General features: G+C 41.8%; 2 protein-coding genes and 1 long non-coding RNA gene across 3 annotated transcripts; all 3 read left to right on the plus strand.

Annotated features, from left to right (window-relative positions):
* Window positions 1-754: 754 nt before the first annotated feature.
* Window positions 755-1,243, plus strand: LOC131854535 (myb-related transcription factor, partner of profilin-like). Its single transcript, XM_059205655.1, has one exon. The coding sequence runs from the start codon at window positions 755-757 to the stop codon at window positions 1,241-1,243; it is 489 nt and encodes a 162-aa protein (XP_059061638.1).
* A 139-nt stretch (window positions 1,244-1,382) lies between these two features.
* On the plus strand, window positions 1,383-2,967 carry LOC131854552 (uncharacterized). Its single transcript, XR_009358058.1, has 4 exons — window positions 1,383-1,412; window positions 1,855-1,927; window positions 2,662-2,715; window positions 2,932-2,967. It is a non-coding gene; the product is annotated as an uncharacterized LOC131854552 (long non-coding RNA).
* Window positions 2,968-6,641: 3,674 nt separating this feature from the next.
* On the plus strand, window positions 6,642-24,892 carry LOC131854539 (microsomal triacylglycerol transfer protein-like). The gene is made up of 8 exons (XM_059205661.1): window positions 6,642-6,998; window positions 7,358-7,555; window positions 7,662-7,760; window positions 8,662-8,733; window positions 8,765-8,986; window positions 16,317-16,916; window positions 18,286-18,724; window positions 24,075-24,892. The coding sequence occupies exons 1-8, from the start codon at window positions 6,732-6,734 to the stop codon at window positions 24,890-24,892; spliced, it is 2,715 nt and encodes a 904-aa protein (XP_059061644.1). The 5' UTR covers window positions 6,642-6,731.
* The last annotated feature ends 1,093 nt before the right edge of the window (window positions 24,893-25,985 follow it).

Consider the following 25,985-nt stretch of genomic DNA (forward strand, 5'->3'; position numbering starts at 1 on the left):
ATAATACTTTGCTAATTCACTTTCTGTTATACAACCAACGACTAAATAATAAAAAGCAGTTCATAATAGAACATGTCTGGTTGTACGGTGAGAACGTCATAAGTAAGTTTTGGCGCCTTGAGCGTAACAGACAGTTAGTGTGTGGCGCTATGTATACATATACATTGTATATATATAGTAATTGTGCATAATTATTTGAGTGTGAGACAAACCGCGGGGCAAGAGGCCTTTTTCATGAATTATTTCTGTGATAAGTTTACAAAGTGGTTATGATGGTTGTGTTCCGAGTATCACGCTTAGTGAAAGTCAGGTGCGGTTTCAAATGTGAGTTGAGAAACAGCACCTCACAGAAGATAACCACATTACAGTTGTATCATAATTTTAATTATTCAAAATATCATCTTAAATTAACATTAGAGAAATTTTAGAGTGAGAGGAAACCATAATCGTGCTATCAGCTGTCGTATACGTACACCACGCTGCAGCCGGCTGATTTATTATCTTCTATATATAGGTTTAACTATGATTTGAACCAGGAGAATATGACTGAATTTTTGCTAATATGTTTGCGAGGGTGCTGCTGTTTTACCTTATGACACCCTCGTGAACCCTACTGATTTTCACTAAGACACAACTCATATGTGTCTTATAATTTTTGAACTACATGACGTAATCGGACACGTCCTGGCTCGCGGGCTGCGCGTGAAGCAAAATGCGAGGTCAGCACTAATGAGACATCAGGCCGGGCGGCAGGATGTCGTTCGCGGACTCGCGCAGGAGTTCAGCCGGCTGGAGCTGGTGCACGTGGGAGCCCGACGACTGGACCGGCGAGCCCGCGCTGCGCCCGCCGCCCCTGGCGCGCCGTGCTCGCCCGCCGCCGCTGGCGCGCCGGTGCAACGCCGGCAGCCAACCCGCCCTCCTGCCGCGGGTCGGTGCGCGGCCCCGCCGCCCCGCCCCCGCCCCGCCCCCGGCGACACTCCGCGCCGCTCTCGGCACAGACACGACGGGCACCAACCCGCGGTTCCACGTGCAGATCCCGCGCGCGGAGGCGAGCGGCGCGCGCAAGTGCCACGTGGTGGTGTCGGTGACGCAGCTTGGTACGCCAGCCGCGCGCCGCCTGCACGCCGTCGGGTTCGCGGTGTACCGGCTGCCGGCCGCCGCCGCGCGCCGCGCCCCGGCTCCCGCTCGGCCTGGTACGCCGCCCGCCCCCTCCCCCGCCGCCGCCTCGTCCGCCCCACACTAACCTGTCGGTCCGTGCAGCGCGCGCTGGACGTGACGCACGAGGCGCGCGCGCGAGGTGGTCACGTTCTTCACGCTGCCGCCGGGACGGTACCTGGTGGTGCCGCACACACACGCCGCCCCACTGTTTTCCTGCCCTGCCGCATCCTCACCGACCAGCACACAGACGTCTGGTTAGCGCACGCGCACCTATGAAATTATAATATTATGAGTTTTTATGTAACCAGAATGGCAAACGAGTTGATGTACCCCTGATGGTAAGCGGTGACCGTCGCCTACATACATGAGCAGCACTAAGAACATTTCGTTATTATACGACAATCGTGATGTCTCTTGTGAGTTGATTGAAAGCTAGGGTCATTCCAGGAAACTAAGATGATTAATAAATAAAAAAATAATAAAATAAATAATTTCATGTAACTGCCTAATCTACAACGGAATCGTAGCTCACGTAGCAAGCTGCTTGTTGACTGAAATAAATGAGACTAGGGTAGACTTAAAATCTGTTAAATCTTAAATGTAGAAGACTGCCCATCGCAATGTCTCGTCTCGTCTAACAGCTGTTGGCCTGGCCTGTTTACCTTACGTTGTGACAGCTTCTCTAATCTTTCTCAGGGAAGTAAATGAGGACAACATGATCATCAGAGACATATCGTCAGAGTTTTTGGAAGACGAGCACACTATACCGGTAATATGAGATTTTATTAACTTTTGTCGTTGTGGAGTCGTCTCTGTCTTCGATAGCTATCGCAGTAGTCAACTACTTACTTATGTCTATGAACCGTTACTAACTACCGTAGGACGGTACCTACGTAAGGTAGGACGGTAGTTAGTATATTTTAAAATAGTAATCTATATATGTATGATACCAAGTAAATACATTTAACTTAAAATAAATATAATAAATATTATGTCATCGAGCCAGAAACAACCAAAAAATATTATTCAAAATAATTTATTCGTGTAGAACATTTTAGTCGTTTATGAACGTCAAGTTTATTGTAGATATTCATATTTTTTTCCTGCAGCTGGACTGCAGGAAAAAATATTAATATATACCACTAGATAAATACTACCACTAGACAAATTAATTTTAATTTTAATTAATTGTGTAATGAACTTGTGTCGATATCTAATATATAAAATTCTTGTGTGACAGGTTGCGTGTATATGCTCCTCCGAAGCGGCGCGTGATTTATATGTATGTTCAGTAGGGTCTCAGTCTCAGAATAGGTTTATAACTAATTTTTGTAGTCAAAAATTTTTTTGGCCCGCATATGTTTTATAAATATATTATACAACCTAAATTTATCATATCAAATCGATTTAAATGACTGTGAGCCGTGTTGACGCCGGTAATATACATATTAGTATGCAGGTTATGACATTTTGCTTTTAATGTTTTCTGTTTGTGGGTCGCAGGCGGAGATACGGGCGGCCGTCACTAAATTTATCGGGAAGCGGGGCATCGAGGAGGTAAGTGTCGTTTGTGTGTGCACTAAAGTGGAGTAGCTACATTTATTTTACGACACGGGTGATGGTGACGACCCGATCCGACGATATCAGATCTCACTACGAAGCGATGTTGTATAGGTACGACGTCAGGTTTAGCATATAATGTTGTGTGTGGTTCGACGTAATGTTTATGGTATGCGAGTGAAGCCGAGCGGGGTGTGGTATGCGCGGCGGCAGGTGGACGCGGCGCGGCTGCGGGCGGCGGCGCGGGCGGCGGGCGGGTGGCGGCCGTCGCTGGAGGCGTGCCGCGCTGGTGGCGCTGCGCGACGCGGCGGTGAGCGGGCGTGGCGGCGGCCGGGCTGCGCGCGCTGCTGGCGCTGGTGGCGGGCTGGCGGCTCGCGTTCCTGCAGGTGGCGGGCGGCGGGCCGTGCGGCGCGCCTGCTCCTCGTACCGGCTGCGCGCGCCTTTACGCGGCCGGCCTCACCGCCTCCAGCAAGGTGCTCGAGTGCCTCGTGCTGCGGTACGCGCGCCGCTCGCGCTACTCCGCCGACGCCTGCGTGCTCGCGCTCGCCCGCCTCCACCTCGCGCACGGTGCGTACCGGCCACCCGCGCCGCCTCACTCCCACCACGCTCACGATACCGTACTTATATCTGCGATTATTGTTTCAGAACGATATCTGAGTCTCGACACTAAGCGAAGTCGAATCCTCTGCTACAGAAGAGGTGGCGTGAACGTTGATTACGTTTTTACTGACCTATTTATTTCGCCTCGTGCATCCTTACTTCCTTATATGCTTGTTTGCCGACTATAATTTATTAATGTCCGAGTTCCGTACGTTGTAAACACGTGTAAAACTATCTACAATTAACTTATAATATATTTCATACTGTCATAGGTTCAACATTACAAGTAGCCAGTTATATAACAAAATAACGAGCATTATACGTAGAAATTTTCTCATTTTCCAGATGATTTTGATGACAATCTATTCGTGAGACGACGGTGCCTGTCGAGGAGCGGCAGACGCGGTCGAGTTGTTACTAGTTACAAGACGATCACTGTTTTGTTAATACTTTGTTATCGTTGATACCCATTCGTTGTGTTTTTACATTTTAATATAGTTGTTAAGTACATAGATAATGTCACACGTTAGTTGTGTCGTGAGCCCGGCGGTGGTGCGCCGCGGTACTGACGTCCTCGCGTGCGTCCACAGGCCGCGTCTGCTGCCTCCTGTACGCAGTACGCAATACGCAGTACGCAGCACGCAGTACACCATGACCACCTATCATATGCAAACACTTTACATTGTCGCAGTCATATTGTTTATTCTCCAAACATAACCTTACCTCCAAATTGCTACATGTATTGTAACTCGATACAAAAGTGTTCACATATTATAGTTGTCATATATATATATATATATATATATATATATGTGTGTATGAGAGAGAGACTAGACCTAGGTAGCGTGTGTTGAATGTTTCCGTCCAGTATTTATGTGGCTACCTCTACGTTCGTACGTCGATGTATTGCTGTGCAGTGCGTGCAGTAACCAAAGATTTTATTTGTTCCATTTGTCTGGATCGTCCACAGTACAAAATACTATACATAACATATATTAACATATACTTACAACTTTTAAAGATTAGGTTTAAACCTACGCTCGTTGTTCTTGCTTCTGGTAACGTGAATTGTGATAATATATAATTCTTAATATAATAAATTCTCGGATATGTGATTGTATACAGTAGATTATATCAAATTATATTACACATATATCATACACATTGACATCAATGTTACTGTTACTATATAATATTATTTTGAAGAATGTTTATAATCGGAACTAAGTACTTATCTGGTAGATACTGGTATTACCTACTAAGTTAATATACATATATTGTGTGCAATTTTTTTTAAATAGATGTTCTTTGACATAGTCACTTCACATGTAAAGGCAACAAATGTGAAGAGGGAGGAGCAGCAGGTCTACTGTGGAGTCTGAACTTAATAGCAATTTGTAGCCGACACTTATTAAAATGTAATCCAGACTAAACCGAAACCGATGATAATAGTGCTCAATTGATTCGAGCATCACCAAATGTGGAATTCAGTTGTATTGTGTAATTAAATAAAAAGAAACGGCGCCAATCAGTGTCATTGATTCGTAATTAATTTCCAGAGTAGACCCGCACACTGACCACACACCACCGCAGGTATCACACCGCAGTGGTCACCACCACTATACTGTGCGGCAGCGGCGCGTGGTCACTGTCACAGTGCGCGTGCGCTGCGCGCGTGTGTGTGTGTGTGTGTGTGTGCGACACTACCAAGTCCTTGTATAACTTTAAACCAAATAAAATACCATTAATGAATAGTTACAGTTGTGTATTATTTATTTGTAAAAATAATCTGTCCTTACTGCTCCTGATGACTTCCGCTTTTATTTACTCTTTGTGAATAAAAAAAACACATCCGCCTGGGTGCATCAATTATCAGAACCTATTTATTTTGATAATTGATCGTGGCGTTGTTTTGCACACTGCCTTACTTCCGATTGTCGCCAGTTCGATTCCTTGCAAATATATAATGATTTGTATTGTTCATACATAAAAAACATCCAGAACAATGTAGGCATCCATTCACAAAAAAAAATATTAAATATATTTCTATCAGTTGTCTAGTACCCTGAACACGAGCTCTGCTTAGCTTGGTTCTGAATGGCGCTGTGTGAATCGTCCCGAGTTATTGTGCATAATGAGCACTGTTGTAAACGATTCACACTTACTGCTGCTACCTGTAGGGGCTCCTAACTTTCCGCTAAATATTTAGGGAATAGTGGCACCGTCATATTCAGCCGTGCCGACAATGCTCCTCACCTCCACCTGAGGGAGCTCGCGCCGCAACACGCGCGGCCTCCGGATGGACGCTCCACTCCCAGATATTCATACGGGATTTCTGTTTCCAGTGGTAACCGCGTGGAGGTCAAACTGATATGGTACATAGTCATCAGTCCACATTATTAACGATCCTCTTATAGTTACTGTCCTAGACAGAATCCTTTCTTAAATGTATAATACTATTCATTCCTAAGTCTTGTGATTTGGTCTTAACCAACCGAATGACCGAAAAGAATCATATGTTACTGATTGTGGTCGTTCATTTAGTTAGACGGATACAATAAAGCGAACAGAGCAATGAACTCCATTGAACGGCTTACGATTACGAATGTTATGATTCACATGAGTACCGATACACAGACACAGAGACTGAGATACATTTCTGACACGTGAGCGATACGTCGCCGCGTCGCCGCGTCGCCGCGTCGGCGTCGAGTTGTTATCGGTCAGTTCGATTTCCATCTCGATCAATATACCGCGAATGTAATAATAATAATATATCTGAATATTGTAAATACAAAGAGTAATGCTAGAATTATATTTGTACGTGTATTCATTAATGGATTATTCTTGTTCATATGCATGCATATAGCGTTATGATCGTTTAAATTATTACCGATATTTTTTATTAAATACTTTGTCAGTTAGACACTATTTTTCTGTAGTAGTCTGTAGAATACAAATGGCCGAGTACGAAGCATAATTCATAAAATGATACTAGGGACATACTATGTAGCCATGATCGAACTGTGGCAGCCGCAGATCGAAAAAAATATAACATCTATTTGGTTAGCCGGCTACTCTGTATGCTGCTATAATGCTTTTTGAATCAAAACTATTATTTTTACCAGATATTTCTTGCTATATTTGTCTTGATTCATAACGAGAAATATAATAGTATTTTATCTTATCATTTGCCACTGCCAATGTCACTTATACAAGTCACAAAGTTCATGTCAAACGCTTCTAAAGCCGTCACTCCGTCTGTCATGACGTCATGTGTTTCAATGTTTCGCATCGAATACTTTTTGACACTTGTTGAAACTTTATTGGTGTACGCTGCGCATACTTTGTAAAGTTCAAAAGTTTAGAATGGTGTTCAATAGTTTCTGAACTTGTGTTTACTTTGAAGGAAAATGATGTATTTTATTATATTTATATTTGTGTTGTCCCAGCCATGTGGTGTGGTAGTAAATCTAGTGTCAAGTTCTTCGACGCCGGCGGCCGACTTCGGCCGACTGGAGTTGTTCCGCTCGCCGGCGAGGTACGAGGTGGAGAGCTGGGTGGTGATGACGGACGAGACCCACAACGGGTCCTCCACCGGATACAATATCAAGGCCTCCCTGCTCGTGGAGCCCACTTGGGCGGCGCCCGATTATAGTGACATTTTATTGAAATTTCATGTTCGTATCTATTTAGTACCTAGCTGCTACCCTACTACCCGCGACTTCGCCCGCAAAGAAGTTAACTTTTTTTTATTGTAGTTAATAATTTTTTAAAAATAATAGTAACCCAAGTTACTCCTTATAACATTAGCTAACTGCTATTGAAAGTCCCGTCAAAATCGGTCCAGCCGTTTCAAAGATTAGCAAGAACAACAAACAGACAGACAATTTTTTTTATATATATTTTTGATGTAAGTTCAAGTACCATATGTACTTTTAATTTTAAATTACAAATAGACATAAATTGGTATAGATTTTTATAAACTGCTGCTCTATTTAGTAATATAATAATTTTCTCATCATTACTATACTTGCAGCTCCAGTCTCCTAAGTTACATCTGCGACGTAATCGTTTGAAGGCAGAGTTCCTCCCGCACCCGTCCGTATGGGACTCACACACTGATTCAATTTTCTATGCCCATTGGAAGAATGGAGTCATTGAGAGTGCTCACTTGGACCCCAGCGATGTGCCTGATGTACTCAACTATAAAAAGTCACTCATCAGTTTATTTCAGGTAAGTAAATACTCACTACCGTCAGCTTCCAAACATATGACATGTTCATAAATACTTTGCTAATCATATTGACACATGATGTGTTACAATTACTATTTAATTTCAGTTTCAAGCTGTCGATGGAAAACATGTGGAGTCGGATATTTCAGGAAAATGTGATGTGATTTATGAATCCATATCTACAACAACCTTCAAGAAAACAAAGGTATGTCCATGAAGGTATCTGGTGGGAAGTATCCAGTGTTTATGTATTGAACTTATAAGAAAGAGAACTGTGTGACACTGTATTGAAATGTAGTATATGAAGCTGTTATTAAAATTTCATTTTAGATAATGTAACAGTGTGTACAGTATAGTAGTGGGCTCCATGTACATATTGCTCACAAGGTTGTCATAGTTACTGTCAGACAGCCCCAACCACATTTAGATGTGTCAGTATTATTATAATAGTCTATTCAATATACGGAAAATTATGTCATTATAATCTGCAATCTAACATGCAATCTGCAACTACATTACAAATGTAGTGATAGAAACAAAATAGAATTCATCTGAATTTAGCATATTAACTATTTCTGATAAATCAAATTTTGTATTTGATTTGGAATATAGTCATAGTTATAAAGTTTTTTGTTGCTTTGCTCATATTTACATTTTTTAAGATATTGTTTGAAAACAAATGATTGAATAGAACTAATTAGCTAGAGTACAAAATTAAATATAGTTACTAGAGAAGTAGACAACAACATATAATGATTGAGAGCAGTCGGGTGCTTACAAGTGGCACCTGTTCGCTGCACTAAGATATCACATGTGACCGGGTGTCTATTACTTTTAAGATGGTGAACATATTCTAGTTTTTTTTAATACTTAATGACAATTGTGTATGGCAACTCGTCCCTGCACAGGATTGTCATTTACTGTAGACATTGACATCTCAATAACTGAGAAATGATGACTAATAAGTTTGGTAGAGTTACTTTCCAGTCATTCTCATATACCTATATGTATGATTAGGTTTATATACATATATTAGGTCTATATATATATATACATATATATATATATTTATGGGCGGCGTAAGTCACGATAAGGTCGTCGAACAGGTGAGGTGTTCCGCGGAGGAGGAGGACCCGGAGGCGGAGGACGGGTCGGGGACTCGGAGGACTCGGAGCCGAGCTCGGAGTGGAGTATGCGGTGGACGCGCAGTCCGGCGCGCTGGTCGCGGCGCACGCGCGCCAGGCGCTGCGGCTCGGGCCCCGCGGCGCCGCGCTCGGCCTGCGCGCGGGGGCCAGCGCGCGCCGCGCCGGGCCCGGCCCCGCCGCCCCCGCCGCCCCCGCCCCCGGCCCCGGGCCCGGCCCGCTGCCGGCCGCGCTGTCTCCGCTCGGGCTGGCGCCGGTGTTCGGGGAGGACCCCTTAGCCGACCACACGGTACTCGCACGCTCCCTCCCCCACCGGAACCTCACATTCGCGAGAAATAGTTCGTTCTCTCTCTCGATGTTTACGATGTACTCGTTTACGGACTATATAGCTTCGTATTTACGAAGCTACATAGTCCGTCCTCGACATGAAGCGGTCGCGATAGTGTTATCACAGCCGTGTGTTGTTCCACTCGGTGAACGTTATAATGTGCGGCGTTATCTCTCCGCGACCCCTGCACTCCGATAATGACTGCCCGAGATCGCATCCTCACGTCGTAATCTTGTCACCGAGTAAAGTTATCACGTTTAATTAGTTGAAAAATAAGGTAAATTCAAATAAAAAAATTGCAAAATGTATTTTTTTATTTGACGCATTGTTTTATGTAAATAATATTTGACGAAACTATATTTCGTCAAACAAATAGAACACAATGAAATTTGTATATCATATTAAAAAGCTAGGCTGCCTGGGATGACATAGATATGGATAAATTAACCTACATACATAAACTTGAAATATGTTTGTGATTAAATTCTACTGAATCCATGTAAAAGTATATATGGTGACTTACAATAAAAAAAAATTCTGAATGTTTTATCGTTTGTCAGCACTCCATTAACTTACTGTTGAATAATCTTATCCACGGATCCCCAAGGGTGTACTTTGATTAGGGTAGTTAAATAAATTAAACTACGGAAACCTTTCCACAGTGGTTGTTATATTATTTATATTAATAATTATTCAAAGACTATATGTGTTCCAAAAAAAATCTAAATAGCGTGATGTAGAAAAAAGTATAAAAACTAAACAACGCCATCTAGTGGCACACTTAGGAACTAAAACAAACGTAATCTCGTTCGATTGTACATTCTGCCCACCAAGGACAAATTGCATCTTGTCCTTTACAATTATCAACCTGCCCACCGTGATGTACTTTAATCAAATAAATTTACTGTATCTACTTATTATTAACGAAAATAAAATATTACATTCAAAGAGTACCTTACTCAAAAGAAGTTTGAACACAAATAATATAAACTAAACAAAAACCTGCCATTATTTGGCTATTGGTAAAATACACAATTTTGAAGTGGGCCTTTTAAGACATCCATTTTTAGTTTTTAATGTTACTACTCTAATTATATTATCTTGTCCTGGATGAGTAGCAACTATCCTGCCATAAAGCCAACGAGATGGAGGTAAACCCTCTTCCTTTATAGCTACTCCATCCCCGAAATTTGGGTGCGGAGTTTGTGATGCCCATCTATAACGATGGAAAAATTTAGTTAGGTATTCTTTAGACCACTGACGCCAAAAATCTTGCACTATCCTCTGTGTATATTGCCACCGCCTTAAAGAGCTCACATTGGATGACGTAAAATCATAATCAGGGGCTGTTCTCAACGGTTCTCCTATCAAGAAATGTCCTGGCGTCAATACATTTAAGCTATCAGGATCATCGTTGAGTACTGATTGAGGCCTTGAGTTTAAACAAGCCTCGATTTGAATGAGTACTGTAGCCATTTCTTCGTACGTTAACGTTGAATTGCCTATTATTCGTTTCAGGTGGTATTTCACTGATCGGATCCCTCTTTCCCAAAGTCCTCCAAAATTAGGGGCGTGCGGAGGAATAAAACGCCATGTGCAACCAAGTATTGCCAGTGATTCTGCTACTTCGTCCATTACAGCTTTATTTTCTGCATGGAACAGTTATTTAAGTTCAACGGCTGCACCAACGAAATTCGTGCCATTGTCACTCCAGAGTTCTGTACAGGAACCACGCCTAGCCACAAATCGTTTATAAGCACTTAGAAATCCTTCCGATGTAAGGTCGCTCACAACCTCTATATGCACCGCACGAGTGACCATACAAACGAATAGGCATATATATCCCTTATAGGATCTGAAACCTCTGCCTTTAGTTGTTCTGATCTGAATGGGACCAGCATAATCTACTCCACTGTGCTTGAATGGACGTGTAGGAGTAACTCTACTTGATGGCAACTGTCCCATCAATTGGCTTTGAGTTGTACCTGCGTTTTTTATGCATGTTACACATTTACGGCAGTATGATTTTACTAGCTGTTTCCCGCCCAATATCCAAAATTTTGACTGAAGATAGCTTAGAGTCAATTGCAGTCCACCATGTAAAGTTTGCATGTGTGCATCCGCTATCAAAAGTGTGGTTAACGAAGACTGTTTAGGGATCAATAGAGGGTGTTTCTGATTATAGGATAGTTGGGAATGTTCTAATCTTCCACCTACTCTCAACAAGCCCTTTTGGTCTATGAACGGGTTCAATGGTTTCAGTGGACCCTTCAGTTTATTTGTCTTCATTGTACTATTAGTGTTACTAAAAACCTTTAGAAAATGTTCTCTCTGACACTGCCTTACGCACGTTTCCAGAGCATCACTCAATTCTTTCGCAGAGAGGTACTTACTATGAGACGTATCATTCCGTCCTTTTCTGAAATTCAGAAAACGTCTGCAGTATGCAATTATCCTTACCAATCTGTTAAGCGAAGAATATTTATCCCATATAAAACAAGTTGTAACTGTAATATGAACTTTGGCTGTTTCTAGTTCTGTTTCGACATCTTTTGGTTTTACGTACAGTATTTCCTTATCATGCAAGAATCGTGGACCTTCAAACCACATTACATTATTTTTCAGTTCTGATGGATACAACCCTCTGGACGCATGGTCAGCGGGATTGCATTTGGTACCAACATGCGACCAATAATGACTATCTAAATTGGTCAGAATTTCAGACACACGATTTGCAACAAATACCTTCCAACGATTTGGATGACTATTAATCCATGCGAGCACTACTGTAGAGTCAGTCCACGCATGCAGGTAAGTCTTTTGGATGTTCAATACCTTTGCAGTTTCAATTAAAAGTTTAGTCAGTAATACTGCTCCACACAATTCCAATCTGGGAACCGACACTTGTTTGACCGGCGCCACTTTTGTTTTTGCAGAGATCAATGTGACTCGAACATTTCCCTCCAAATCAACTACGCGAGCATACACAACCGCCCCATAAGCCGATTGTGATGCGTCACAAAACCCATGCAACTCAACTTTAACATCACTTGCCTTGGTACCTATCCATCTCGGTATTTCAATTTCAGTTAAAATAGTTAGTTCATTTCGATATTTAATCCATTCTTGAAGTATTTTTTCAGGTACTATTTCGTCCCAATCAATTCCTGTTAACCATAGTTTCTGTATAATAATTTTGAAAAGAATTGTACATGGCGCTACCCATCCCAGAGGATCATAAAAACGTGATATATCAGAAATAATTTTTCTTTAGTAATTGGTTCTTTCAGGTCTGGCAGCTTTACAGTATAGTGGAAGGCATCGCGTTTACGGTTCCAGGTAAGTCCTACAATTTTAATAATATCATCTGTCTTTATTTTTAATTCTTCTTTCAGATCATCTGTCTTTCTAGATTCCTTCATTTCTATTAACAACTCATTATCATTCGTAGTCCATTTTTGTAACTCAAATCCTCCTTTTAGTAGTAAATCATTCATTTCTTTATATATTTTTATACCTTCAGCTTTATCTTGACAGCCCGTTAATAGATCGTCCATGTAAAAGTCAGTCCTTACCCTTCCAGCAGCTAATGGGTATCTATTTTCTTCATCCTCAGCTATTTGTTGCAGCGTTTTTATTGCCAGATAGGGTGCAGATGCTGTCCCAAAAGTAACACGAAGTAATCTATAATGTTTAATTTGATCTTCAATTTGCCATAATATACGCTGAAAATTAATATCTTGTTTATTAACACGAATTTGACGGTACATTTTGACTACATCAGCAGCTAAACAAATAGGCCAAGTTCTCCACCGTATCATAATATGTCTTAATTCAGACTGTAAAGCAGGTCCTACTAACATATAATCGTTCAGTGAACGTCCATTTGTTCCCTTACAGGAGGCGTCGAAGACCACCCGTACTTTCGTTGTATCTTTATCATTTTTTACTACAGCATGATGAGGTAAGTAAATAGCATCAACACTCTCAATTTCATTTACAGGTACCTCCTCCATGTGACCAAGAGATAAGTATTCATTTATTACTTCTTCATAACTTTTCTTTAAATCTTCATTTTTATTTAATCTTATCATTAATAATTTTAATCTTTTTCAGATATCTGCAGGGATCTACTCACCAACGGACTCTCCTTGAATGGAAGACGAACAACATATTTACCATCAATATCTCGATAAGTAGTATCAGTGTAATATTTTTCACAAGTTTTTTCTTCATCGGTAAGTAATTTTTCCCTAATATATAAATAATATATAGATAATATCCAGCCTAATCTAGTAGATTGTGCTACCAATGTCTCCGATGGACTCCTTTTTATTCCATCTTGTAATATACGACAATATACCTCCGCTCCCAATAATAAATCTATGCGATTGGGAGTATTATAACTTGGGTCCGCAAGAGTAACATTCTTGAGATCCTCCCATTCTAATGATTCCACTCTTTTTGTTGGTAGAATACTGGTAATACATTTCAAAACATATGCCTTTATAATAATAGTAAAATTAGTGTCAACTAGAGACTTCAGTTCTATGTTCACCATAGCCTTGGAGATGATATCCTTATCTCCACCCAATCCAGATATTTGCCCTCTGATCGGGATCTTTTTTAAACCCAAATATTGAACTATAGACTCCGTGACAAATGAAGATTGTGATCCTTGATCTATCAAAGCTCGTATAGTGTAACCCAGACCATTTCTCGACTTGGCTTCGACTAGCGCCGTAGCTAGTAAAACCTGATTACTAATTCGACCTGTCGAGAAACAACTTATAGACTGAGTTGGTTTATCTACTTCCACACCTGAGCTAGTAGACGGGACAACACACTCATTGGACGATGACCTTTCATCACTATTAACAACATCACTGTTACCCGTGGGGTGTAAAAGAGAGTGGTGTTTTCTTTTGCACACACGACATTTTATTGGAATAAAGCATGCTTTGGCAGAGTGGTTGCTACCCAAGCAATTAAAACAAAGATTATTTGTTTGTACAAATTGACGGCGATTATTAACATTTTCTTTAGCAAACTTTTTACAATAACAGAGTTTGTGACCTTCCATACAAAACTGACATTTAGCATTGGTGACATGAAATGATTTAGGCTTACTAATTTGAAACCCTTTGTTACTATTCTGAGACTTATTTATTACATTAGGTTTATTATCTAAAAATTCAATAGCACGATAGCGACTAGTCAAAAACTCTTTAAATTGTTCGTAAGACGGTAACTCATCAGACAACTTACTATTATTTGTAAAATTAAATTCCCATTGTCGCCTAGTTTCATAATCTAATTTTAAAGTTAAAATATGTATAACTAAAATATCCCATCCCTTGACATCAACACCAATATTACATAAAGTCGCCAAACAATCATTAGTTGTATCTATCAATTCCTTGATACCCGTAGCGGATTCACATGTTAAATTTCTCTGACTTAAAAACCTTTTCAATATATGATGACAGATGTATTTTTTATTATTATATCGTTCCTCTAATAAAGACCAACACCTTTCATAATTACTGCCCATAATAGGTATATGCTTTAAAACTTGTTCGGCTTCGCCTGTTAAATAGCCCTTCAAATAATGTAGTTTTTCGACATCATCCAAAGTTTGATTTTGGTGAATTAAGGATTTAAATAAATCGTGGAAGGCACTCCACTCCGAATATTGGCCTGAAAAGCCTTTTATATTTATTTTCGGCAATTTTACATGCGTAGAACCACTAGTAGAACCACGCGACTGTTCCGTATTAATATTTGACTGAGCGCTATTAAAAGTTGACAAAATTCTTTTTAAATCACCTTTAAAATTCAGATACATTTGTTCAGTTTCATCACAATAATCATTCGCTACATAACTAGAAGATCTCAATAATTTTGGCTCTACAGTGCGCATTATATCCTTATGACCATTTAAAAATCAAACCAATACTGATCTAAACTTTCTAACCTTCCTTCTACGTACTCCTTTGTTAGTCTTTCTTTCGGACATTTTTTAAAATTAACTTGTGCCTTTTTAATACGCGAATTAAGATCCTCTTGAAACATAACTAAAGATTCCATGTTTACACAGTAATAATATTATAAACAAATAAAAAAAAAACAAATTTTTAATAGAATATTTTAAACAAAGTTCTATCTTTAGTAAACACACAAAATTTATTTCCTTATAATTTAAAAGTAAATTAATATTTATTGTAGTGACTAAAACTGCTATGTATAAAAATTTTTAAAATTATTCTAAGTGTTTAGAAAAGATTGCACCTCAAATAAAAATCGGGCATGGATTCCCCGTCTCTTCAATATTTGTAAAACTATTCTAAGTCCTAAAATTACTATTAACTACATACAATTAATTTTAAAATTTCTAAGTTATTATTTTCCTATATATAAAGTTCAATATTGCTTGTAATTTTCACTCTTCTATGAATAGTTTAATATCTTCTAAATTTTATTGAAATTCTAAGTTAAAATCTTCTAGTATTTAAGACTCAAAATCACTTGGCAAAACGAAATAACTATAAAATGTACTCACAGTTGTTTTCCCACTATTTCAACACAACACAAATTGATGTACTTGCCGCCACTGCTCGCCTTACACAATGAGACACAGTGTTGCCTCACTTCTCGCCTTCAGCTCTGCTTTACTCTTCTCCAGTCCTGTTGTCCTGACAGCGCCCACACGCCGTCTGAAGCTCCGCTCTGCTGCTTCTGCTTCGTAACTACGTTTGCAACAGCAATCCACTGTCTGTAGTTCTCATGTGCCAAAAAATGCACCACCACTAGGATGCCTGCCGAATCCGGCGCTCGAAGGACCACAATGAATAATCTTATCCACGGATCCCCAAGGGTGTACTTTGATTAGGGTAGTTAAATAAATTAAACTACGGAAACCTTTCCACAGTGGTCGTTATATTATTTATATTAATAATTATTCAAAGACTATATGTGTTCCAAAAAAAATCTAAATAGCGTGATGTAGAAAAAAGTATAAAAACTAAACAACGCCATCTAGTGGCACACTTAGGAACTAAAACAAACGTAATCTCGTTCGATTGTACACTGTCGAAAAACTTATTTTAATATTTTTCTTTAAAGATATGGCAAACAACAAAAACGAAAAGGTATCGAGAATTAATTTTCTCAGTGACGCCATTTAGTTTTATTTATAGGAACTAACATCTTACTATGGGTACTACTATTACACACTGTTAATCTCTGAAACGACTTAATTCTAAGATATTTAATGTGATAAGTGGCGTAGACTACGTTTATCGCCACGTCACATACAATGCATTTACTTCGCTGCAATCTATTTTGTGAGAGTATGCGAAAAAACGGCGCGGACCGTCCATCGAAATACACGCGGCGGTGTGGTGTGCAGCCGCTGGAGGAGGCCGTGGAGCGCGCGCGGCCCGCGCTGCAGGCCGAGGAGGCCGGCCGCGGCGGCGGCGTGGAGCAGGCCGCCGCCGCCGCCGAGCTGCTGCCGGCGCTGCGGGCCGCGCGCGAGCCCGAGCTGGCCGCGCTGTTGCGGCGCGAGAGCCTGGAGCCGGTGCGGCCCGCGCTGGTGCGGCTGCTGGCGCTGGCGGGCACGGAGGCCGCGCACCGCGCCGCGGACGGGCTGCTGCAGCTGGCCGCGCCCGCGCCGCCGCCGCTGGCGCGCGAGTACCTGGCGGCGGCGGCGCTGGGCGCGCGGCCGCGGCCCGCGCTGGTGGCGGCGCTGCTGCGGCTGGGCGGGGAGGCGCGGGACGCGGCGGCGGGCGGCGCGGCGCTGCTGGCGGCGGCGGCGGCCGCGCCCCGCGCCGGGCCCGCCGCCGCCGCCGCCGCCCGCGACCACCTGCTGCGCTCGCTCGCCAGGTGCAAGGTGAGCCCTGCTCCTACTGAATGTACCTACCCACTGCGCCATTCACTATACTTTATAATATAATAAACCACGTCTACAGCTTTTTTGTCATCATACAGTACGACCATGTTTCGATTAGAGATCACTCTTAAAAGAACGACGTACGATCGAGCTATATCTACATTAAATGGACAATGTATTTAAGGTACTTAATGGGATAAAAAAATTGCTTAAAATCACTTCATAAAAAACTTATTTTTCCTTTAAAATATAAAGAGTAAAATGGTTATATTATCTTTAAGAAATAGACATACACCATTGTGAACATTTTTTTTTCTTTTGTTGACCTTTTTAAAGTGTAAAATACTATAATACATAACATATTTTGATTTACTACGTCAAGTTCGGCCAGCGTTTGCAATATGATCGCAAAAAAACATTAAAATTAAAGGCAGAGTTTCGGCGGTCCGCCCTGGCAACGTTTCATCGATGTCAAACCATTGACAGAACACTGCGTTGAGCTCCCAATCCCATCAGCTAAATTAGGGAGGATGTTGCCGATGACAACCTTTTTGATAGTTTTTATATTTATATATTTGAATTTTATATTTTGACGTTCTGTTTTTATATACCGTTTGTTTTCTTATGCTATATTGTCTATATATTTTTGCTAGCGAGCTGATTACACCTATTTTACCTCACCTAGGAACGTGTCTCATTTTTAATCAGCCCTAATACAGTCCTTCCTTCCGTAACACATATATTATTATACATACATATAAACATTCCTCTTGAATCATTGAAATCTATTAAAAAATCTTCAAAATCCGATGGACGACACAGACGTTGGATTCGGAACCGGCTCCTTCGGTTTTGCAGTAGTATGTCTCGCGACGGCCGCGCTGTCTAAGAAGGAGGAGGAGAAACCCTCCAACCGACTCGTGGCTCCAACCTCGCCAGTGTACTGTCCTAAGAAGTACACGCGAATGAGTATCTATTTCGACGGCCTATAAATAATTTAATATCTATTCCTTGTCCCTTGAAAACTTTCTGAGCCAGTGGATATCACAGTGATGACTCACGGCACAGGGACGTGCTTCGCTTTCTATGTCGCTGATACGCGAACTCTTACAGCCGTTTACGATTCTCTAACGTAGATACGGGATGCCGGTAGTTTCCGGTTCCTTCGTCGTCATACCACGGACTCTCCCATAGTGCACGGTGAAAGTCCGCGTATTCAGCCGCGCAGTCGCTACCACTCTGCTCGTTAAGTTTCATCGCGTGCAGATCGTCGGCCACCGTACACCGTCCGAGGCGCCCGAGACGGCGAGGGTGATCGCCTGCGGGCGGACACCTCCGCGAAATCTAAATATCGGTTCGTTCGGTACAGGAGGAGGAGTGCCGCGCGGTGCGGCTGCTGGCGCTGGGCAACCTGCGGCGCGAGGACACCGCGGAGGCGCTGCTGGAGCACGCGGAGCGCGGCGCGGGCGCGGCGGCGCGGGCGGCGCTGCACGCGCTGCAGGCCGCGCCGCCGGCCGCGCTGCGCCCGGCGCCGCGCCGCCGCCGCCTGCTGGCGCTCGCGTGCGGCGCGGGCCGGCCGCTGCGCGAGCGCGCCGCCGCGCTCGACCTGGCCGCGCGCCGCGCGCCGCTCGCCGCGCCGGCCGAGCTGCGCGCGCTGCTCGCCGCCGCCGCCGCCTGCGGCCCGCGCGAGCTGCGCCGCCTGCTGTGGCAGCGCCTGCGGCAGCTCGCCGCCGACGACCCCGCCGTCGCCGCCGCCCTGCGCGCGCAGCCTCTCACTCTAGTCTCTTGGGACGCGCAGGCGCAGCCCGGTGCGGAACGAGTCTTCTCTCTTTTTTTTTTTTATTTATTAGGTCTACAAAACTGGATGTCTTACATAGTACATAACTTAATACACATAAAACAAACTATTTAAGTAACACATCCTTCTAGATGTAGACACAGCATGCATAACTTAATTTTTACACACACAAAATGACACTATACAATAATAATTTGCATTAATAGAGAATTATGTTATAAAGCTTTCTTGTATTTCAAGAAAATTACAATTTAATGTCCGTTTAATATTACTGACTGATGCACCGAAAATATCAAATATGTGTCTGACATTATTATAATTCTCACACATTCGATATACCGGGGAGTATTTGCCATAGTTAGTTCTACACTTAAGGAGATTAAAAGTTTTTCTATTAAGCAGTCTGCTACATGATCGTGGAACTAATATACCAATATTTTGTAGAATATCAGGGCAATCGACTATTCCGTGTAAGATTTTATATAAAAGTACCAATTCAGATGTTTCCCGACGTCTTGAAAGGGATATAATTCCATAATATTTGAGTCTAGAATTATACGAGGTAAGATGTTTACATTGATTATCCGAAAAAGCAAGATGGTAAAGAATTCTTTTTTGTACTTTCTCTAATCTCATATTGTGAACCTGGTACTTAGGATTCCAAACGGGGCTACAATATTCAAGAATACTCCGTACAAAACTATTATAAAGCAGAATGGCTATTTCAGAGCATTTGAAAAAATTATTTTGTCGTACTATAAAACCTGTAAGTTTAATACCTCTAGTTACTATTGCGCTTATATGTTCGCGGTAGTCTAGTTTTTTGTCTAGTATCACTCCCAAGTCATTCAGCTGAGATACTTCTTTAAGTTGAACGCCATTAATGTTATAAAAGGCTTCTATTGGCTTTCTTTTTCGCGAAAATTTGATGTGTGCACATTTAGATACGTTGAGAACCATGTTATGGCAAGTACACCAATCAGAGACAGCATTAATGTCGTTTTGTAGGCATTTGATATCGTCCACCGATTTAATGATTCTATAGATTTTAAGATCGTCAGCGTAAAGCTTATATTGTGACGTAATGCATTCACTAAGATCATTAACGAATATCAAAAAGAACAAAGGACCCAAATGGGAGCCTTGAGGAACGCCTGAAGGTACTACTCTTGATTTAGACTTGAATCCGCGTAGCATAACGAGTTGCGAACGGTTTCTTAGGTAGGAATCGCACCACCTCAACAAAGACCCACAGATACCAGCGTGTTCTAATTTATTAATGAGTATATCGTGGTTCACGACATCAAAAGCCTTGCTAAAGTCAGTGTAAATTGCATGTACCTCATAACCCTCCTCAAGCGCAAGTAAAATATCGTTTGTGTAACTTAGTAAATTGGTTGTTGTAGATTTTCCTGGCAGAAAACCGTGTTGATGGAGATCTATGGTGTGTTTAACGTGAAAGTATATTGTTTTCTGGATGAGGGATTCGAAAAGTTTGGGTATGGCTGAGAGTATTGAAATTGGCCTGTAGTTACTAATATCGTTTAGATCTTCCTTTTTGTGTATTGGGGTGATATGTGCTAGTTTCCATAGGGCGGGGAAACATCCGTTTGACAATGACTTATTAAAAATAATTGTTAGTGGAGATGCAAGTTCTATTGCACATTTCTTTAAGAAAGTGGGAGGTATACCATCGGGCCCCGCTCCCTTCGTATGGTCTATAGCCTTAAGGGCCTCCAACACTTCTTTCACAGTAATGCAATAGTTGCTAAGATTAGTACTGTTCTGTTTTAAAGTTCTGATACTAGAACATGGAGGTTTGCGAGTGTCGTATGTGGAATGAAAGTATTGAGAGAAGAGTTCACTTATGTCCTGACCACCTTGAACAACTTGTGCGTCTAGAGACATTTCATCAGGAATTAAGGAACTATTTCGTTTCATATTATTTATAAATGTCCAGAAATATTTAGGATTTTTAATAATATTTGTTTTGGTAGTCGACTTAAACTTATTTAGATCTTCAGTGAGCATTTTATCGCAACGCGAGCGGAGCATATTGAATGTTAATCGATCTAAAGGATTATTATGTTTTTTAAATTTTTTATGATAATTCGCTTTTTCTTTTAGAGACTTAATTAATGAAAAGCTAAACCAAATTGGGTATTTATTTTTACTTTTTCTTGTCAACGGTGTGTGATTAGTAATTACGGGCATAATTAGGCTATAGAATATATCTACCATTACGTCCACATCACTGATTTGTTCCAAATGTGCAAACCAGTCTATTTTTGATATTTCTTCCCTAACAGCAGCATAATATGTTTTATGAAAGTTAAATTTTGGTCTTTTCGTTAACAGCAGCGGGGTGATGAATCTTGTCTAAGGGATTGAGGTTTTGCGACATGTTTAAGTTATATGTTTTATGAAATTCTGATTAAATGTTTTGGAGCACTTTCGTTAACTTTTTAACGTAGGTTCTACAATTTGCAATTGGTATTTTATATCTGTAAGCAAGCGCGCGTGCATTCGCCGTGAATCTCGTTTTCGCTCTGGCGTGGCACGGTCGCAGCGATCTTGCACCAGCTAACCGGTCACATAGATTGCGTTAACAAGCGTTTGCGCGCGGGTTTGCTTGTACAATTTATTTTATTACTATTTTATGTATAGTATATGTGTGTATGTATATATGTTTGATTTAGATGTATGTATACATGATATTTGTAGTTATTTACTTATTTATTATTATCTATATATATATGTATAATTGTTTTTGTGTATCTACTAGCATCTATGTACATATCAATTTGTTATACACTAACAATTAAGCAAAATAGTAATTAGAGTCCCTACAATGTTATTCATTTGTTGTAGATTATTAAATGCCATAGTATCGCAGAAGAGACATTCCACCTCACTGGACATGTTAACTGGGACAAAAGAGTTAGATGCACTGTCATAATTCCAATGCAAGTTAGATAGATTAAAATCACCTAACAACAGTATTCGCGATTCGTCACTCAGGTTGTGTATCGTTTCCGTTATATTCGATAGCAGGCGTTCCATACACATATAGTTAATAGGTGGAGCTATGTATACTGCACAAATAATGAGTTCGACAACAGAATGACCCTTTGTAATCTTAACTGTCGCCCAAATATTTTCATCCAATTTCGACTCCCACTTAAATTTACGAGAAGGCTGTAGTCCCTTTAGAATTGCAATCATTACTCCGCCCCCGTCTGTTTTAGAGCTACCAGAAGTAGAACGATCACGCCGGAATATATAATACCTGTCATCCAAGATTTCATAGTCGTAAACAGTATCGTTTAGCCACGTTTCAGTTAATACGATAATGTCATAATTAAATTTCAATGCATTAGTCAGTATGGTATAAGTTTTAGTTCTAAGACCTCGAACATTTTGGTAATATAGTTTAAGATTGAATTTTGAACAAAATGTGCTAAATAGCATGGTAGAAAAAAAAAAAAAAAAAAAAAAAAAATAAATAAACTCAAACTACGGCTTTTAAATAGTCCATGTTCTTCACCAAATGTGCTCTTGAATTTGCATCTTTTCTAATAAAAATACGACCATTCCTGACCCAGACAAAATCATAATTCTTCTCTTTGGCGACTTTGCGAGCAGCAGCATGTAGTTGTTTGTTTATCGGAGATAAATGTTCACAGACGAAAATGGGAATTTTCTCTCCAGCAATTCCCAAGTGCGACGTATTTAATTTATCTTTTTCGTTTGCTTTGTTGTAGGATTTAATGGCTCCAAGAAGGTTATCGCGTACACGTGGACTGGAAAGCTTGACGACAATTTCACGGGGCCTGTTACTATCGGCATTGATCTTAGCCACTCGATGGTAGTTTTGTATGTCATTATCGGCCATTTTATAGCCCACCACTCTGGAAAGTTGCCGGATTGTCGTTGACAGGTTCTCCGATTTGTAGTCTGGAATACATTGGATTTCAAGGTTGCATTCTCGTGATTGTTGTTCCAGCTGATTTAATCTGGATGTCAGATCATTTACTTCCAGACGTAGAACTTGATTCGTGTTTACTCATTAATTATTTCTACTTTACTTTCTAAAAGCCCTTTTAAATCTTCATATTTTGCAGCAAGGAAGTTAATACTCTGCGTGAGCTCATTAATTGCGGATCGCGTTTCAGATCCCTCTGATGAAAACTGTTGCTTGAGGCTTTTGGTAGAATCAGCTAGTTTATCATCAATGTATTTCTTCAGATCTGCGATGTCCGTGGATGATGATGGAGTTATATGAGAGGTGGACCTCACGGGAGTGTTTGTGTTATCGCCACGTTTCTCAACGGGTTTACACTGAGGGCACTTCCATGTTGATTTATAAGCTTTTGACTCTTTTGCATAATTTTCAGTCGAGAGTCCCAAACATTGGTAATGGTACACTCCTTTACATTGAAAGCATGATTTGATCTCAGTAGACTTCACCTGCTTGTTACACCCCAGACATGTATTCATCTTAAAATAGATAGTTGTTAATTTCGTCAATTTAATATCGCCCCAAAAATAGGGGAATAATTTTAATAACGGCAACACTGAGTTCGAAATAATGTCAGACTAAACCGACTACTGACAGCGACAGTCAAAAAAAAAAAATAACAGAATGTGAGGGTACTCTTTAAACACATATGACATAGACACTAAAATGAAAGTTGATAATTGTGATCTTATTTAAGTTAATAATACACTTTTTAGTGAATAATTTGACTTGCAAATAAGTACACTGAGAATGAGAATGTTTATAGTCACTTTGTTTTCACTTTTAATGCAGAATTTACACTGTTTCAATTTATTAACCGATAATAAGGTAAGGGATGTCAATCGTGTGCTTGAACTTGAACTAATCTGGAAATGTAACTTTTTAGAAAAAATAAACACATTGTATATGAAAAACTGTAAAAGAAATTAGGCCACCGACAGAATTTAAAAAATAGCAACAAAATAGTACTCGCGGGGACCTGTCTGTTCTGGTTACGAACACTGATTAGATTAATTCCTTTTGTAGTAGCATGTGCTGGTGGTCACTCTTATGAATCAGTATGTTTCATTGTAAACATATACAACATTTATTTGAAAATAATTTAAGCTGAATTTCTTGTTAGCTCATTTTATCTTAAAATCATTCTGAATTGACGGTAGACTCGCATTTTTTTTTAAATATCTATGACGTTAGTTATTCAAAATCAAAAATCATTTATTCGTGTAGGGCATTGTAGGTGCTTATGAACATCAAATTAATTTAATTAATACTCATATTTTTAATAAAAAAAATAATATTTGACAAGATGGTGTTATGAAGGAGTCCTCTGTCCGTGCAGGTACGTCGTCGGTGCTGGTGCGGAGCACGGGCTGGGCCGCGCTGGGCCAACGCGCGCGGCTCGAGTCCGTGCAGGTGGCGGCCGGCGGGCTGCTGAGCTCCGGCCGCGTGCGGCTCGTGCTGGACGCGGCCGGCGCGGAGAGCGAGCAGCTCGCCGTCGAGATGTGGACGCGCGGGCTCGAGGCGCTGGCCGGCACGCCCGGCGCCGCGTCCGGCGACCGGGACGAGCCGGACGAGCCGGACGAGTCGGACGCGGCGGTCGCCGGCGGGCTGGAGCTGGGCGTGGGCGGCGCGCGGCTGGCCGGGCTGCGGCTGTTCGAGGGGCGGGCCGAGCTGCTGGGCCACGTGTGGGCGGGCGCGGGCAGCGAGCCCACGCCGGTGCTGCGCGCGCTGCGGCCGCTGCGGGCGCGGGAGGCGCGCGCGGCGCTGGTGGCGGGCGCGGCGCTGCACTGGCGGCGGCGCGCGGCGGCGGCGCTGGCGCTGGACGCGCAGGCGCAGGTGTCGCTGTGGTCGCGCAGCGCGCGCGCCGAGCTGGAGCTGCGCGCGGCGGTGGCGGGCCACGTGTCGGCGGCCGCGGGCCCGCTGCGGGGCTGGGCGCGCTCGTCCGCCGCGCCGCGCCTGCGCCTGGCCGCCGACCTCGACTTCTACGACGGCGTCACGCTGTGCGTGCGCGCGCACGTGCACGCCGCGCCGCTGCGGCACGAGGCGGCGCTGGGCGGCGGCCGCCGCGCCGCCAGCCTGCCCGCGCCCGGCCGCACGCTCGCGCTCGGCGCCGACAACGACCGCGCCTGCCGCCGCCTGGTCGCGCCCGAACACTAGCGCGGTCGCCGCACAACACTAGCGCGGTCGCCGCAGAGACATCCCGAGACCGCCCCGACGCCGACGCTCGGACGCCGATCGTCTTGAAGATTAATTTATTACATCGATCACAGGCCAAAGAGACACTCTAACGATATATTTAATTAAATTATTAAGAATTCGACATAATATATTTAAAACAGAATCCTCGAGAACAAGATTCATTCCAGTCTGTCTCGAATCAGTCATTGTATATTAAAACTAAATATGTATAATGTATGTCAGAGTAATGAGTAATGTGGCACAATAATAGTCACAAACAAAATAAACTAGTTTATGTTATTATTTCTTTATTATTATTTTTTTTTTTGTAATCAAATATAACATTAATTAAATTATTATTGTATTTATCCTTTTCGTCATAATGTTTATTATAAATATAACGGAATCTCAAATAAATATTCGACAAATAAAACTGTTTTTCTTTTTAAACACCGTGTTACTTTTACGCTAAGTAATACATTAAACGAAATGGGACACGTCGCCGCACTAGGGGCGCGACATAACATCACCCCCCCCTCATGTAGAGCGCTGGCGCGTGCAGCTGCCTCGGCTCTGCCGCGGCGCGTCGTGCGGTTCGCGTCCGCGATCGAAACATACAGTCTACGGTTCGCCAGATACGACCCCCGTAAGCGCACACACGAGTGCGTGTTTTAAATTTTCCTTCGAGACAATCAGCTCAGTAAATGAATGAAAATAAGATAAATACTCATTTGAATGAGTGGTAGAATCAAAATATGACTATTCAAAAGTGCTTGTAATAAGTTTATGGGACACAGCCATTATTATTTTGATGTATCTGAGTACATCAAAATAATAATATCTAGTAAGACAAATCCAATATTGTATACTAAGCACTGCTGTGTCTAAACTGTGTCATCTCACCTTACATTTTCCTATTGTCATTTAGTATATAAGATTTTTTTTTTTTTTCTGTACATATTTACAGTCTATTACTCTCTGTAATATACATCGTCTCGACCGACAACATCGTAATATTAACCCGCAACAGTGGTGACCCCGTCGTGATCAAAACGATACCTGGGAAAACAAG

The sequence above is a fragment of the Achroia grisella genome, unplaced genomic scaffold, assembly GCF_030625045.1.
Source record: "Achroia grisella isolate CSIRO2021 unplaced genomic scaffold, CSIRO_AGI_Agris_v1 utg1234, whole genome shotgun sequence".
NCBI classification, from domain to species: Eukaryota; Metazoa; Arthropoda; class Insecta; order Lepidoptera; family Pyralidae; genus Achroia; species Achroia grisella.

Coding starts and splice junctions, on each gene's coding strand:
- LOC131854535 (XM_059205655.1), top strand. CDS start 755: ATGTCGTTCGCGGACTCGCGCAGGAGTTCAGCCGGCTGGAGCTGGTGC.
- LOC131854539 (XM_059205661.1), top strand. CDS start 6,732: ATGATGTATTTTATTATATTTATATTTGTGTTGTCCCAGCCATGTGGT. Junction 6,999..7,357: donor ACATTTTATTGAAATTTCAT/GTTCGTATCTAT, acceptor CTATACTTGCAG/CTCCAGTCTCCTAAGTTACA. Junction 8,734..8,764: donor CTCGGAGGACTCGGAGCCGA/GCTCGGAGTGGA, acceptor GTGGACGCGCAG/TCCGGCGCGCTGGTCGCGGC.